General features: G+C 42.2%; 1 protein-coding gene across 9 annotated transcripts in view; it reads right to left on the minus strand.

Moving 5' to 3' along the window:
• The window catches only part of PDE5A (phosphodiesterase 5A), an 85,848-nt gene that overhangs the window by 7,013 nt on the left and 61,792 nt on the right, over positions 1-17,043 (minus strand). For 7 of the 9 annotated variants that reach the window (XM_082236932.1, XM_082236927.1, XM_082236934.1 and 4 more), the window contains exons 10-17: positions 13,679-13,854; positions 10,627-10,686; positions 6,628-6,774; positions 5,258-5,383; positions 4,789-4,883; positions 1,782-1,869; positions 307-407; positions 56-133 (exon numbers count right to left, since the gene is read on the minus strand). In XM_082236932.1, coding sequence (XP_082093058.1) covers positions 56-133; positions 307-407; positions 1,782-1,869; positions 4,789-4,883; positions 5,258-5,383; positions 6,628-6,774; positions 10,627-10,686; positions 13,679-13,854 — 871 coding nt within the window. The remainder of the gene's footprint in view (positions 1-55; positions 134-306; positions 408-1,781; positions 1,870-4,788; positions 4,884-5,257; positions 5,384-6,627; positions 6,775-10,626; positions 10,687-13,678; positions 13,855-17,043) is intronic. The other 2 variants (XM_082236929.1, XM_082236928.1) reach the window with 1 other exon arrangement.

Here is a 17,043-nt window from a genome sequence, read left to right on the forward strand (position 1 = left end):
CTAGGCTAACACAACAAAATCATACAGAAGCTGGATACTATATTTGCTCACTTACAAAAATAGCTCCTTTTGATAAGGGTCTTCCAGGTTAAACTGTTTCTTTCTCAGAAGGTCAAAAAACTCTCCTCTTCTCCTGAAAGCATTATAAGATAATTATTGTTTATAAACGACCTTAAAAGGAAGACATTCTACGCTTTTACATTAAAAAGAATAATCTAAAGGAAAGAAAGAGAGAAAATGTTCCACAGGTGAACTGTGACTTTTCCAAGAACAGCAGCTGTTTGCAATAATGCTAGAGCAACTTACTTAATGTACAGTGCAAGATCTGTGGCCAGAATAGCTTGTTTGATCATTTTCACGGTAGCCTTGTATTCCTCAACAGAAAGGCCGCTGAGAATCTGGTTGCCCTTCACACACACAAAAAAGAAACAACAACAAACCAATGCTTGTGATTACACACAGAACATTTGACTAATTTGTCAGTCTCCACAATTTTGTTGTCCAGATTTTAAGAACTGGCAAACCTCCCCAACTCCCCCCCCCCCAAGTTGCTCTACTCTGAAACACATAGAGCTGCATTAAAAAGTCTTGCACCAATGAGAACTGGGCCCTGTTCTCTTTTGTTCTGTAGGTTTGACACACTGCTATATTTTCTTGAGAGCAAGGTAACACATGGAAAGGCAACCCCCATCCAAAACTCCACCTCACCAGGGTTTTAATTAATTATTTGCTTTTCTAAGATTTATATCCCACTTTTCTTCCCATCGTGGAACCCAAAGTAGCATACATGTGGCTTCCAGAAGATGTCCCATACAGGCAGCTGACCAGAGCCAGACCACCTCAGCTTCAGTATTTGAAGGCCTCAAGTGCCTTCAAACCTACCCTGGGAAATTGACATGGAAGGAGATCCCCATTAGACTCTAAGAAGGAAACATGGTTCTTCATTGAGAAATCTATTTTCTTGGCTTTGCAAACAAAAAAACTTATTTCTTATCTACAAGAAACAACACACACCTAAAATGAAAAAGAACAGCCAATCTGATCCCTTGGCAGCCTGCAAAGTGTTGCTAGATACTAGTTGGCATTCAGTGGCCTATTGGGCAGGGTAGTAGCAGAAGGAGTAGTAGTAGTAATGATGATAATATGATGATGAAATAAATGAACAGTGTGTAATGCAGACCACGGGATGAGGCAGTTAGCAGTGCTCTTTTGTTTCAGATTTAGGATATACAGTACATACCTAAGAAAATATACATAAAACACCTTGAAGAGCAGGATTTACACTGCCAGTTAAAAGATGTTTGCTTATTTGTTTGGGTGATGCACAGGCTAAGTTTAAACTTCAAGAGTTTTTTTGGTTTTGCAATACTTTTTGAAGACCATTAGAGGAAGTAACATCCCGTGGGTATGTACCACTGGAGGAAGCAATATCTGATGGGCATCCCTCTTGGAATTACTCTGTGCACCTTCCAACAGAACTTGATGCTATAACAGCAGTGCTCGCTCCACAGAAATATTAACTAGATTAATGAGCATGAAATACTCCTTTTGCTTTGATGCCAAGGCAATAGGTACTGAAACTGACATGAGCAATGGTGCTTATATAAGCTTATCGAGAAAAGCTTGGTGGCTCTTAGAAGGGCTGCCTTTTCGTTCTTGTCCCAAAAAGGAATAAAAAATACTTAAGAATGCATAATGCTGGGAACCCATCCAAAACTAAAAATAAAAGTGAATTGGGCAAGGTTTCCCTCCAGTGCACACATGACAAGAAAATCATTTACCGGGGTATTCAGGATCATCAGGCACTGATCAAAATGGTGATGCTCCATGATTGAGTGGCAATACAGCTGGGCAAGGGGGTGTTCACTTCTGAAAAGGGAAAACAAAGGGCACACAGCATATTTAACTGGCACATGCGACAGTGACTGGGCAAAGATAGTATTTTTTATTGAAGGTAGAATAGGGTTTTGGAAAGGTCTATGGGAGAGATATATTTATTCCCCACCCCATGACTGGTCTGCAGTGGTCAAACAGGTTTGCAGGTTTTTGAAAGAATACAAAAACCTACTCACTCATGAGGTCCACAAATTTTGTCTATCCTCAGAAATTTGAGACTGCCAGGACCCTGTCCCTCTGCTGGGAGCCTTGTGTCCAATAGGCAACATGCAGAATTCACTGCCGCAAAATGTGGTAGTGGCAGCCACTGAAATGTAATTCCCACAGAGGACATACCTACCAAAAATGGATTAGCTACGATAACACATAGAGGTTCCCTTGTTATCTAAGAGGCTGTTCCCTTACATGCTATGGCCGACACATGTCTATGTGTCAACCACACCCTTATTGGGAGCTTCTTAGGGGCATATGCTTGCCCCTTCCTGTAAAAAGAATGTTGGGTTCGATGGACCTGATGCAATAAGCACAATTCTTCGTATGTTTCCTAGATATACTTTCTGGGGGAAGAGGGTAAGGGAAGCTTTATGGCTGCAATCCAGCAGGGGCATCTGGGGAGAAGCAGGTAAGGCAGTCTTCACTGATTCACCCTTCCAGGTAGCTTTGTTCAGGTGTGCATGCTTAGAATGAGCACGCTTAGAACCTCCCTTCAGACCATCTTATTCAATGCAGCAAGGCCTGAACATAGGAAGCCACCTATCAGACCATTGGTCCATCTAGCTCAGCCTTGGCATACCTGTGGTTTCAGGTTTCAGTGGTTTCAGGTAGTGGTCTTTCCTATCCCTTCCTGGAGACGCTGGGGATTGAACCTGGAACCCTGTCCATGCAGATCAGGTACTCTGCCACTGAGTCACAGCCATCTCCCTCGAGTGGAGCAGCTACGTGCAGGTATACTGAGAGGGGGTACTGAATTGTGCTCTTGCTTCCCACTTCTTGCCTACATGCATTCAAGTGAACATGTGGACTGGGTTTCCACAGCCCTTAAAAATCTTCTCCAGAGGATTGGGGGGGGGGACTGTGTGGGAAGTGGCACTGGAGCCTATAGGGTAAAGGTAAGGTAAAGGTAAAGGGACCCCTGACCATTAGGTCCAGTCGTGACCAACTCTGGGGTTGCAGCACTCATCTCGCTTATTGGCCAAGGGAGCCGGCGTACAGCTTCCAGGTCATGTGGCCAGCATGACTAAGCTGCTTCTGGCGAACCAGAGCAGTGCACAGAAATTCTGTTTACCTTCTGTTTACCTTATCTACTTGCACTTTGATGTGCTTTCAAACTGATAGGTTGGCAGGAGCTGGGACCGAGCAACGGGAGCTCACCCCGTCGTGGGGATTCGAACCGCCAACCTTCTGATCGGCAAGTCCTACGCTCTGTGGTTTAACCCACAGCGCCACCCGTGTCCCCAAGAGTAAAGGTAGCATTAGCAAAAATCATTCTCCCCACGCACCAGAATGAATCTCCACTGCATTAGAATCTGGACCTTTGGGAAGGTTTGTAGTTTAGTGGTAAAGCCTCTCTTTTGCATGCAGAGGTTCCAGCTTCAGTCCCCCTGCATATCGAGGTAGGGCTGGAAAAGACACCCTATTTGAAACCCTGGACAGCTTCCGCCAATCAGTGAGGACAATACTGAGTGAGATGAACCAATGATTTGGCTTGGTATAAGGCAGTTTCCCATGCTCCTATGTCTACAAACAGAACTTGGGGGAGGGGGGAGTGCATTTCATATAACTTTTGCTTAGCGTGATTTACAGCTTTCTGGTTATTTTATTATAAGAAAAGCACAACCCACTTCTAAGAAAATAATCTCAAGTCAAGTGTCCTGAGTCTCCCTGCTTCCAACTACACACAAAGAACAACATTAATCCCCATTTTAATCTATCCTTCACTAGCCTGAGGGATTAAAAAAAATCCCTAGAACCATTTTTAGTCTGAAAAGGGAATGTTATGGAAACATAATGCTCTCTTGTTTTGTGGTGTTCACGAACATCAGGCTTCATTGTCAGCAACATTTTCCCAGGACGTTTTTTGGAATGGGGATGATGCCTCTCCAGAGGTCTCCCCCCACCCCCAGGAAAGAATTCATTCTTAAACAAATAAAGCAAAAAAAATAGCCAACTGGTTCAAGCCACTGCAGATCTGTAGGTTGCTGGATGTTTGTGAAAAAAGAATAGAAATGGGAAAGAGAGAACAGAACAAAGAGCTGAATTTCACCTACATTCTAGGAACTAATTTGTATGGAATTTTTTGAAAGAAGTCAATGTTTCTCTCTTCTGACTGTTCCATCAGTGCAAGCATGTCTGCTTGCCAGGCAGACCAGTCCCCCCTCTCCTATCCTGCACACTCTTTTGAGGATTCTCCTGACCTACCAGAGTGGATTTGGGGGAAGTGTGTGTCAGGAAGAGTGAAGACACCACCATTGCACTAGCAGGAGCCTTTGCAACTGGCTTCTGCTAGCAGGCCAGGTTAGTTAAATATGGGACATTATTCCTACCACCACACAACATCTTTTGAGAGAAAGTTCCAAATGCAGCAGTTATGTACATAAACTACAGGGAAACCACTGCACTGCCTTGCTAACTACATTCCAGCTGGAAAAACTCTGGAACCTAGAAGAAGTGACCAATTTTTCATTCTTCCTCCTCCCTCCTCCTTGCTTTTCCTTTGGTGTCATGTCTTTAGGACTGTAAGATTGAATGTGAGGGCAAGGCCTGTACTATCAGTGTCATTTGTAAGCTGCTCTGGGAGACTTTTTTTTGGCTGAAGAACATGAAAAAAAATGTTTCAAATAAACAACCCCTTAAAAACCCAATCTCCTCTCTTTTAAATCCCCCTTTACTCACCTCTGTATGTAAGAGTTGTTCACACCTCTGTGGTCTAGGTCATGGCTCAGTGCCGCGATCAAAAGAGAAAGCACCTCAACGTCCGTAAGCTTGCTCTGAATGCAACATGAAATTCAGGAGAATATATTTCTACGTTCACTAAAAAAACTGGATTTGACAATGCATTATACGTGTATCCTGATTTCCCACACCTTCTGGAAACTCTCCAATAATAATAACATAACAACACAATACAATTACACACACACACACACACACACACACACACACCATTTCCTTTACATGAGAAGAGCCCTGCTGGAAGCAAAACCTGAATGTGGATTATTTGAATGCATATGGGGCCCAAGACTGACACACTAATTTTGGTAGAAAGGAATAGGATTTATATGCATTATATATACTTATTGTAATTTATAATATATATATATATATATATATATATATTCCATGCAAATAAATCCAAGCATACCTGGATTTTCCCTGACTTCAAAGCAGCAAACATGCACTGGGCAGTGTTGAAAGCATGCCTCCAATTATGATACGCAACATTTTTCCGGTAATTTTTCCTCACGCTCAAAATCCATCTGCAAAGGACCTTAAAAAAAACCCACACACAAACACAAAATTCAGTTAAAGGTACAGCATATTCCACTGTTTTCACTGACAAGAGCACAAAATTTCATTTATCAGCACTCTAGCACATTTCCCATCTGGCTTCCTTACAGGCTTGATAGAACTGAATTGGAAACAGATATATTTTAACCCAAAAGAACAAGAGAAGCGGGGTGGGGGTGGGATGGGGATTATACCATTTTTGTTGTCTTGGGAACATATTTCATCACTTGAACTCCAGGGCTCTCTGAAGGGAGTTGCAAAGTAAAATCAAAAGTCTTTAAAAACATACATTGTTACCCAAGGATGAAAATGGTGGCGAGGACAGGCAAGACTGGGCTAGCCAGGTGCTGAAAGTCTCTGATTCCTTACATGGTTCTAATTACCATGAAAACCATTCTTAAGCAGCAGCGGTGCAGCAAGCAGCGATCTATTTTAAACCCTTGTGGAAGACATTTTACATGGTTGAAAACTTGAAGATTGTATTGAAGACACTCTATTGCAGCTTGCTGAAGGCCTCTCGAGATACATAGTTAGGTTCCATCTGTTTTTAAATTTTTTAAAGAGTTTTACTGTGCTTAGAGGCTTTCAATAGTTTTTATATATGTTTTCATTTTATTTTTAATTGTATTCATCATCACAGATGTGTTTGCTGCCCTGGGCTCCTTTGGGAGGAAGGGCAAGCTATTACAGAACCAAACAAATAATAAACACTTTGTTCAAGACTGAATGCAGTTAAAATTCCTAGAGTTTTGGAACAGGTTGTAAAACCATGTTTTGCAGGTATAACCTGTACTGCTCAGTCTCTGCATTTATCTGTGTAATCTTCGGAAAGATAAACATATTTCGCATTTGGTCATAGTGTCATCACCCATCAACAGAAAGGAATTCATCAACAGAAAGGAATAGGAATTCATCAACAGAAAGGAATCTGTAGCACACAGGTACAAGCAGTTGTATGCAGTTATTCTGGTGAACTTAAGGTATGATTAAGAGCAACTACGCAACTGCTGTCACCAAATGTGGGGATGTAAGAGCAATCTACCGAAAATTGGACCAATGCCGCCTTAGTCATAATGATATTTGGTTTTCCAACAGATGCTTTAAAACTAATTATTCAGTTTATATACCCAATCTTTTGCGTGCATGTTTACGTTGAAGAATGTTATGATGTAGAAAATGTGTGATCCATAAATGGCCATGCTCCATGCACCACAAGGTTCTCACCTCGTGTTTCATTTGGAAATTCTGCACAAGGTTAAGATCAGTAAACATCCGAATTGTACACAGGGAGGTTTCCATATCTGACAGCTCAAAGTCACTGAAGTAAAAGTCGGTGAGCTTGAGAGATTGCGCAGATGGTACAACAGCAGCCTTAAATGAAACAGAAGGAAAAAATGGAGAGAACAATAAAGTAACATGGAATTAAACCTTCTTTCAATACGATAATAGTAATAATAATAATAATAATAATAATAATAATTAATAAATAAATAAATAAATAAAGCACAATATGAGGCTGTAATCTTCCAAGTGCAATAAAATGCAGGGTTGTTGTCCATTGCACAAGACACTGATGACATCCCCAACACCAGTTTGCAAAATGTTGCACTATGTTCCAATTATCTGTAGTTCTGTTCCGTATAATAATAAGCCATTTCCCTCTGGGTGCAACCTTAGTAAGAGAAGAGCAACATGCTCAGAAGCAAAAGTCTCTAGTTAAAGCAAGAACGGGAAATTTGTGACCTTCCATCTGCCGCAGCCTGCATGGCCAAAGTGACCATTGGGTGAAAGATCACATAAAACGTGAAAATTAAGAGGTAAGGAACATTGGAGAGATAGAATAAAGTGTTGCTGGAACACAGTCTTAGTATATAGCAGGTGCAGGAGGATTCCAGAATACACTTTGGTATTCTGAGAATTAAAAAGTAAGCAGGCTGCCTCGGAGCACATGCTGTGCCCAGAAATTTGTTTTTAAGACAAAAACAGCTCACAGTTGCTGAGCTTTTAGAGTTGTTTTTCACAGGGGCCGTGGCTAGGTACAATCCCACTGAATGAGCAGCCTTCCACTTACACAACTCGATATGAGCAAGGCCTGAAAAAGCCTTTGATAACAGAGGGGAAATAATTAGGACTGGCAGCATCTAAGGTGAGCAATCTTTATATCCTTTATCGCTTCTTAATGCTTATGAACTTATATATAAGTCTTCATAAGTTGTGCACACTGCTGGACTGAAAAAAGGTGTATAAGAGTAAATTTTACTGTATCATAATTTGATCATACAGAGCAAAATATGAAGTTCCTACATTCAGTGCAACACTCAACACATGTATAATTCTAACTGCAGGAAAGTATATGTTTCAGAAGGGGGGGGCATACTATCCTGTTTGTATGCATGGAAGCCTTGGTAAAAAAGCAAACACACTGCTGTTCTTTTTATAAACTGGATGACTAATGTTTGTTACTAAATCTGAGCTTAAGGTATACATCTGAAACATGCTAGTTGAAAATCTACGGTCTGAGTCAAAGTCCTGATGTGCCTAAAAAGCAAATATTTGTTACCAAATATAACTAAGCACTAGCATGGGAAAACCTTGTGCTAGAATCTCTTGTTTTCAGCCGAGTAAATGAACTTTGTGAACTTGATAACTACGTGACTTCCAAATACCTTGGCCAGACATCAGTAGGTAGAAACACAGGCGTTTCTGTGTAGTATATATATTGTGTGTATATATGCTTTCGTAGATTTTCACGGGTACAGGAATGCAGGTTTTGGTGTCTTCGGGTGTCTTCCCGTGTAAGAGTCGGGGTGTCTGTGCGACGTTTCGACGAGGTCTCACTCGTCACAACTAAATGCAGCACAGCCATCTTCTCAGAAAAACTCTTCACAAGCTCAAGAGGTCAAGACACGAAAGCTTTAGCAACTAATCTACACTTAATGACCCACCCAGTGATATTCTGAATATCACTCATGAAATCACCCAAGATATCCCTCAAGTAATTAAGGAACAAAAGAAGAAAAGGCACACTAATCTAGGAACTTCCTCTTTGCCCAGAACGTTGGAGGCTATACACCACACCCCTCAACAGTATTTATAGGAACTCAAACACCAGACTCTGCTCTGTTCCAGTAACAAGAAGCCAAAAGCACTAGCCTGAAGATGACGAGTGAGACCTCGTCGAAACGTCGCACAGACACCCCGACTCTTACACGGGAAGACACCCGAAGACACCAAAACCTGCATGTGTGTATATATATATATATATATAGTGTGTGTATGTATATGTGTGTGTGCGTGCATATATATCTATATATATATAGATATATAGATATTCACACACACACATGCACACACACACATATATATGAGGGGAAAAACACCTTTGCAAACACAAATACAGTTTGGTTTAGAGGTTTAGAAAGACACAATTTAAACTGTCAAAAAAACAAACCTGTTTATAGTTCTGTGGAAGAAATCTTGCTTTACTAATGATCAGGGCAGGGCATCATTGAGGTCTGGGTGCCTTGGGGCTGCTGGACTGGCTCTGTTGGTGTGCATGTGAACCTCACAACCACCTTGCCCCAGGTAAGCTGAAGCAATGTGGGTGTCTGGAGAACATATCTATGGCTCTGCCCTGCTCCTTCCAATGTACTATAAAGCCATTTTGCAGGAAAAGATCCATAATTTTGTGAGTTTCTTTTTCTAAATTAGGCTATGAAATGGCTTGCTGGTAAAAATATATATATATATCTGGCTTCTGGCTTATGTTTGTCTCATAAAGATCACAATAAGCTAGCATTGAAACTGTGTCCATTTGTGCGGAATTTAAGATTAAAAATAATAATCCAGACACTGTAATCTCTACACCTAAAAATGCCCATAAAAGCAGCAAGACTGGTTTTAATGATTGCGCATGAACTGAAGACATTTGGTTATGTAACACTTTGCATCTCTCCCACATGCAGTTGCTATGCAGTAGACTAAGGCAGAGTCGGAGTCCAAGTTAATGTCAGATTAATAGAATTATTTCTCATGGAATTCAAGGCAGATCCTTTGCCCAGTCGATGGCTCCACTGTGAACAAAGCAGCAGAGTGGGAAATAAACAGATCAGGCCTGTGTTTCTGGCCCTGCCACTGATTTACAGTGCTCCTTTGGAAATATCACATTTCAGTTGGAAAATGTTTATCCTACAGAAGTGAACAACAATTTGATAGACCCGTATGCATGAATTAGATATTCTAACAAGAAACTCAAAGGTACGACTATTTTGTACTCCCAAGAAAATTCTTGCCAAATGTTTCTAAAGCCAGATTTTCATCCACAAACTGGTGCTGATTAATAGAGGGAGTGTGGCCTAAGCAGCAGTCTTGCTGTGTTTGAGGCTCAGACACTAGTGCAGAAGACTGGGGTAGGAAGTATTAATTCAATTCAGCTCACATTTAAAGGTGAACCGATCTAATCCACACTTTCTGAAACGAGAACTGACAACACAGCTACCCTTCAAAAATTATTCAAATTTGGCAATGCAGTTCTCCAGCCAAGCAAAGTGTATAAAATTTCTGGGGTAACGTATGCAGAAAACAATGAATATAACTGGAAATAGCATACAAAAATACATTTCATTAGTAGAAATTGCTTGGGAAATGTGTATAATTGGCAGAACTGTGTACTAAATTGGCAAAATTTGCACTAAAGGGAAGATCACTTTGATGGCATTAAAAAAATGAATAAATCGCAAACCAATGTGGAAATGTGGAAGACTGATTTTAAGATTTCAAAAATGAGAAACCAGGCTAGCCTGAAATTTAAAGATTCAGCCACTCCTAGCTAAACCTAGAAAGGGCAGAAAGATGGGCTGTGTTTTGCCAGCTCCCAAGCAGAACTGGAGCTTAACCCTAGCTTTCTTTTTTACCATCCCTCTAGAACAGGCATTCCCAACCTTCAGTCCTCCAGATGCTTTGGACTACAATTCCCATCATCCCTGACCACTGGTCCTGTTAGCTAGGGATCATGGGAGTTGTAGGCCAAAACATCTGGAGGGCCGCAGGTTGGGAATGCCTGCTCTAGAAGATCTGCGTATCTCACGCTATAGGCCAAGGTGGTAGAAAATGACACATTTCTGTCTTCTAATAGCCTTTATGATTCTGAATCCTGAAGTTCTACCAGCCTTTGCAATCCCCAGATCATCACCACATATATAATAGAAGGGAAAATGACATTACCGCTGTTACCTGAAGTTCCCTTGTTTCTTCTTCAGCAGCTGAAGCATGATAAGAAAGGACCTTTAGGAAAAAGAAATGAAGCACATATAAAACGCTCCATATATATGTACATATGCACACATACACCTGGAGCAGGAACCAGCAAACCACTCCAGTATCCCTGCCAAGAAAACTCCATGGACAAAGGCAGTGGAAGACAGGAGTGCCTGGTGTGCTCTGGTCCATGGGGTCACGAAGAGTTGGACATGACTAAACGACTAAACAACAACAAATGCACACATACACTAATAAAAAGCAAGCAAAAATCTATACTAATACTAATAAATTAGCTATTTAAATTCTCAAAGCACTCTTTCCTCTGGCATCCAGAATGCTCTGCAAAATCTCCCAGCAATAGCTAAACTGGCAGCGTTAATATAGTGATTTGTGATTTCCATTAGTGATTTACCAATAAAAGCAAAGTAATGGGCTACTGTGTACACATTCCTGAGGGCCTCTGAATTATTGCAGAGGATTACTGCAGTGCAGATATCTGCTGGAACCCAGCAAACAATGATTGGAGGTCTGAGAGCCAGCTTTGGGAACATACCATCCTTCTGCTCCCCAGCACAAATTCTCCCTCCCTCCCACTGCTTGTCTCATCTATGATTTAGCATGACATCTCTACCAACTAGGTTCCTTCATAAGCAGGATTTTAAAGCAACTTAAAGCAGTCTTAAAATTTAAATAATGCTTCACTATTAGCAGGAATTGGGAAATGGTTGTATTTTCGGCCTCCACTAATTACGCAGCCAAATTTCCTAAATTTCTGTTGCTAACTCTCAACATTGCTGGGGAAAACAAACCTGCCTCCTGGTCGGGAGCAGCAGGATTGAACAGAGCGGCAGAGCTAATTCCGCATGTGAAACCCTACCGCTTGCACTGGCCAAGACGGAAGGGCCAGAGGGAGGCAGTTTCTCTCTCCTTTGTTTGCTGCAGCAACTCCAGGCTGGTACAGCAGAGAGAACTGGGATTCTCAGCTGGCAATATGTGGGCTTAGGATCTACTGAATCCCTTGCCTGTTCTCCTCTTCCCCCTGTTTGTGGGGCTTATGCTGGCTACGCAGTACGCCAACTACTGCAGTAGCTGTCCCATCTGCCAGTGCTTCCGGCAGATGCATGGCAGCAGAACTGCCTGCCACCAGAGCCAAACAGAGGCTCTGCTCAACCCTAACCCTCCTCCAGGAGTGTAAATCAAGGGGATGGGATGGCTCCCCTAGTAACTTTCGTGCAGATAGCATAGGATCCATTGCCAGTCCTACTTTTCCTCTTCATTCGGGGGCTTACGCTGGCTATCGCTGGCTACTGTATGCCTGCTACTGCCCAAGTGCCAGTGCTTTTTTGGTAGATGGCTTTCATGGTGGCAGAGATGCTCGCTGGCATATTTGGGAACACCACCAGTTAAAAAGCAAAGGAAGTTCTAGCCTCTGAGCACCAGGCAGCACAAATCCACCTGGATCCAGGATGACCAGCACAGGAGAGGAGCCACTGAATCCACTGTCTTATGCTGCCTACCACTAGCTACCACAGCATGCAGCCTAGTGCAGTAGCTGCCCAAGTGCCAGAATTTATGGAGAATGCTTCCAATGGCAGCAGAGTTGCCTACCAGCAGAGGAACACCTCTTCCCAATCCATATCCATTTCTAGGAGTACAGATCAGGGGGTTAGGATTCATCCCTTCTGAACTTTAACATAAATAGCTTTTGTACTTTGTTTCCTGGCACATCCATGCAGGATGGAGCCTGGTATGAGCAGTTTACCAGTTCTGCCCAGCATGGAGGACTCCTGAGGGCAGCAAGGCATGGAAAAAAAATATCATGTTGTTGGCCTTAAGTGAGCAAAGAACTCTTTTCTTTTATAAAAAAAGGGGGGGAGATTTGAAAAGCTTCCCTCCCCCTATATGAAAGACAAATAGCTTACAACATGGCTATAATTATAAACCCGACAAGGTTGTCATAATAAATCCGCTCCCCCGCCAACGGGTTTGTAACACAGGCATAAAAGAAATTCTGTTTCAGGAAAATCTTGGCAGAAGTTTTGTCAGCCTAGGAGAAAATATTTTTCATTTAATGAACAAATTCAAACTTATTATTCAGGAGTGTGAGGGAAGGAGAGAAGAACCTTAGTGTTTACTTTGGACTCACGTTTAACTCATGTGCAATTAGAATTATAACTTCAGCCTATAGCAATTTGCCCATGAGAATCTTTCTTTCTCCCTTAAAAGGTTATGTTACCTGGGTTTGTAATGCGCAACACAAATAGCTGTCCAAACTAATTTGCACGAAGCGCTTTAATCAAGAGAGCGCTGCTACCAGTTAATGCAAGCAGTGCACCTAAACAAAGATTTGCATGAGAGCTTTCCCTTCAGAACGGAATTGATGGCAGAATCTGCATTTTAGAAATATTGCAGAGACTCTGTTTACTCTGTGGATGCAAATGGGTCCAAAGTCTACAACATCTGACTTCCTAGGTTACTTTGGAAGAAGATAACTGTGAACCTGGATCTGCTACTGGGCTCTCCTTTCATGCCACGGCAATTAAAACTAACAGTAACCAATTCAAAGGCTAGGACTAGATGACGTTCATATTTGATATGGTTTGATGAAGTTAGAGGAAGCCTACAGTAATCTTGCTGTTGCTCCAGCTATTGGTTTGTTTGAAGGGCTCAGCCAAAGTCATCAAAGAAAACCTCAGAGAAGAAGAAGAGGACGTCCTAGTGCCATGTCCTTTTTCTATGCAATATGATAAACCATCAACGTCAGTTACCAGCATGCAATATGTTCAGGGAAGGCTATGTTTGTGTCCACTGCTAAATCCCAGGTTAGCACTTAATATGCAATAATCTGCCACGTGTCTTGCAAGCATGTGGAAACGCAGAAGCAAACAGTAAATGAAAAGGAGAGCGACCCTGCTCTGAGGACTGAGCCAAGTTTGGCTTGCCTTAAACTCGGCAAGGGAGTTTGAGTAAAGAAGCAGCTGTGAGTTACATAAAGGCTGCCTTGATTGAGCCTCACCTCTAATGTCACCATCTGCTTTGCCATAGCTCTTTCCACAGTTTCATACATCTGTGTGTTCTGGATACCCAAGCCGCAGAAGATGACAAAAGCTTCCAGAAACTGTTCGTCATTTCTGTTGAAAGCCTTTATTTTGCCTGAATTTTCTTCCATCTTATTTGCAAGTTGGCAGACTCCTAGATCATTTAGAAAAAGGAAATGTTAACTAATCTTTATATATATGTGCAAAAATTAACCATACCTCAATTGATAGAAAGGAAAACTAACAAGCTTTCTTTATCCATAGAAACAGAGGTCTGGCAATTTTATCTTTCTAGTCCAGTGTTTCAGCATTATTATTATTACTATTATTAACCCAGAAAATATGGTTGCATCCATATAATCAGGCGACACATGAACTTTATCCACCCCCACACAGCTCCTGTTTCACAGCTCCTTTCACATGAGAAGGGAAACAAATGAGAAAGCTGCAGTTAACCACAGCCTCCCATTACATGAGAACCAGGAACTATGAGCAAGCCAGTACTCAGAAGTCAAGTTTGAAATGTTGTAAAGTTGGCTTCCAAATCTTGGCTTATGGAAGCCATTAACCGTGGTTTCCGGCTTGTGCAAAAAGGGAAACTGTGATTTACTGTGGCTTATTTGTTTCCCCACACAATGGACAAAGGGGCTGTGTGAAAGTGTCTGAAGCTAATCAATATCCTGGCTTTATGAAGCCAGATTTGATCATGTGAACTGTGGCTCCGTGTCCTACCCTTCATCCACCGGTCCTTACATATTCTGAACTCAGATTTTGCGTTCCACTAATGCAGATTTAGATCCAGAATATTCAATAGGTTTTTCACAGAAGTGCAGCACAGTCAACAAACCCACTGGGGACTGAAGGAATGGATTCTGGTCTCATGGGGAACCGACACTGGTGGTAGCAAGGTGACGGGGCATGTTCTTCCCCATCCCTGGAACCGCATATATTCCTTTCTATCCTTCCCAAGTTTTCATCTCAATTTTCCCCTTAACTTCTAATATTAATAGTCCTTGAGTTTGACGTAATCCCTAAAGACAACTTGTCCTTTACAAACTAATTAGATTTTTGTAAGCATGCCAAGGGAACTGTAATGAATGTCAGGTTACTGGTACACAGACAGAGCTTGCCCTTTCTTACGAGAAAAAGGACCAGATTGTTTATCAAATTAACTACAAAGACAACATAGGGGGTTCATGAGTCCTCAGACCACATGCTGCATTCGAGTAGGTCTCAAGGCTTTGTTTCTTAATAATGGTTCAGATATAACCCCTTTGCCCAAAGAGCAACCTAGCTGGGAGGTTCTACAAGAGAATAATCTGTGCTGATGACCGACGCAGGAAAATGTTGATCACAGCTGGGGAAGCTTTGGCCATCCAGAAGCTGTCTGACTCCAACTGCCATCAGCCCCCAGCCAATATGGTCAATGATAAGAGATTATAGCAGTTGTAGCCAATCAACTTCTGGGTGACTGTAGGTTTTTGATCTCTGCTGTAGATTCAGCCTCACAAGGAATTCAACCATTCAAACAGCTTGCTTGCTTGCACACCCACACCCCACCCTTCATCAGAGCATCACAGGAGAAATGATCCCCCCCCCCGACAACTAAAGATATGTAATGAAGGCTCTAGAGAGAACATTCCACAAGTGGGGAGTCACTGCAGAAAAGGCCCATTCTTGTTTTGCTACTCTCCAGCTCTCTCATGGAGGAAGCACACAAAGAAGGGCCTCAAATGATGATTGCAGGGTCCAGGTTTGTTCATATGGGGAGAGTCGGTCCTTGAAGTATTGCAATCCTGAGCCATTTAAGGCTTTATAGGTCAACACCCACACTTTGAATTGGGCCCAGATTGCAGACTAGTTGGGCCAGAATTGGTGTTCTATCCTCAAACCATCTTGCCCCAGTGAGCAACCTGGACACTGGAACCAACTGAAGTTCCTGAATTGTCTTCAGAGGCAGCTCCACACATAGCATGTTGCAGTAATCTAACCTAGAGGTTACCAAAGCATAGACAACAAAAGTTAGGCTTTCCCTGTACAGATAAGGGTGCAGCTGAAACTGAAGGAAACTAATGTCAGGTCATTATATAATGATCCAGCACAAGTCACTGAATAATTCCTAATTTAACTCTCTACAGTGGTGCCTCGCAAGACGAAAAGAATCCGTTCCGCGAGTCTCTTCATCTTGCGGTTTTCTCGTCTTGCGAAGCAAGCCCATTAGCGGATTAGCGGATTAGCACTATTAGCGGCTTAGCGGATCAGCTGATAAGCGTCTTAGCGGATCAGCTGATAAGCGTCTTAGCGGATCAGCTGTTAAGCGGCTTAGGGGATCAGCTGATAAGCGTCTTAGCGGATCAGTTGTTAAGTGGCTTAGTGGCTTAGGATCAGCTGATAAGCGGCTTAGCGGCTTGGGAAAAAGGGGGGAGGGAAAAAACCCCGCAGGAACTCGCAAGACATTTTCGTCTTGTGAAGCAAGCCCATAGGAAATTCGTTTTGCGAAGCACCTCCAAAATGGAAAACCCTTTCGTCTAGCGGGTTTTCCGTCTTGCGAGGCATTCGTCTTGCGGGGCACCACTGTACTTTTAGGAAGCTTTTAAGATTCAAGTGTGACCCCCAATTGCCCAGATCATCACAGATAACGACACAAAACCAGCTATGTCCATTTCTAAACTGAGATAACCTCATCACAGTGGTCTCTTTGTGGGGCCACCTTTGAACACAGCCCCTAAGCTGCAGCTCGTATAGAGTGATGTTGCCGGGACCCCGAGAGGTTGTATGGGGTTAGCACATATGACACCAATTCTGAAGAGTTTGCACTGGCTGCTTATTACATGCTACCTTGCCAAATTCAATGTGTTGCTCTTGACCTATAAAGCCCTCAGTGACTGAGGACCCAGATATTTGAAGGAGTGCCTCTTCATATATCAGCTTGCCTGCACACTGAGATCTGTAGGAGAAGCCCTTCTTCTTATGCAAGCTCATTATGCAGGAACCTGAGAAAGGACTGCCTATGTGGTTGCGCCTTGATTGTGGAATTCTGCCTGTCACCACTATTGTCTAGAAATACACCAGTTCCGCATGGATTTGCAAGAAGTGGAACTTGGTATACCTTCGTGTTGTCTGCTGTTGTATGTTAACAGCAGGTGTGAGTTATTTTAATTAAGCTGTTTTTCGTTGGCTGCAATTTTATTGAGAATCTTATGTTACCAGCCCTTGGGTCATGAACTTGATGAAGGGTAAGATATAAATGCAATAAAATAAATAAATAAATAAATAAATAGCACGATATATAGTAGTAGTTTGTCTTATGCTGAAGGTAATGTAAGCTCTTGAGCAAGTGGAA

This window comes from Podarcis vaucheri (assembly GCF_965113315.1).
Source record: "Podarcis vaucheri genome assembly, chromosome: 9".
Taxonomy (NCBI): domain Eukaryota; kingdom Metazoa; phylum Chordata; class Lepidosauria; order Squamata; family Lacertidae; genus Podarcis; species Podarcis vaucheri.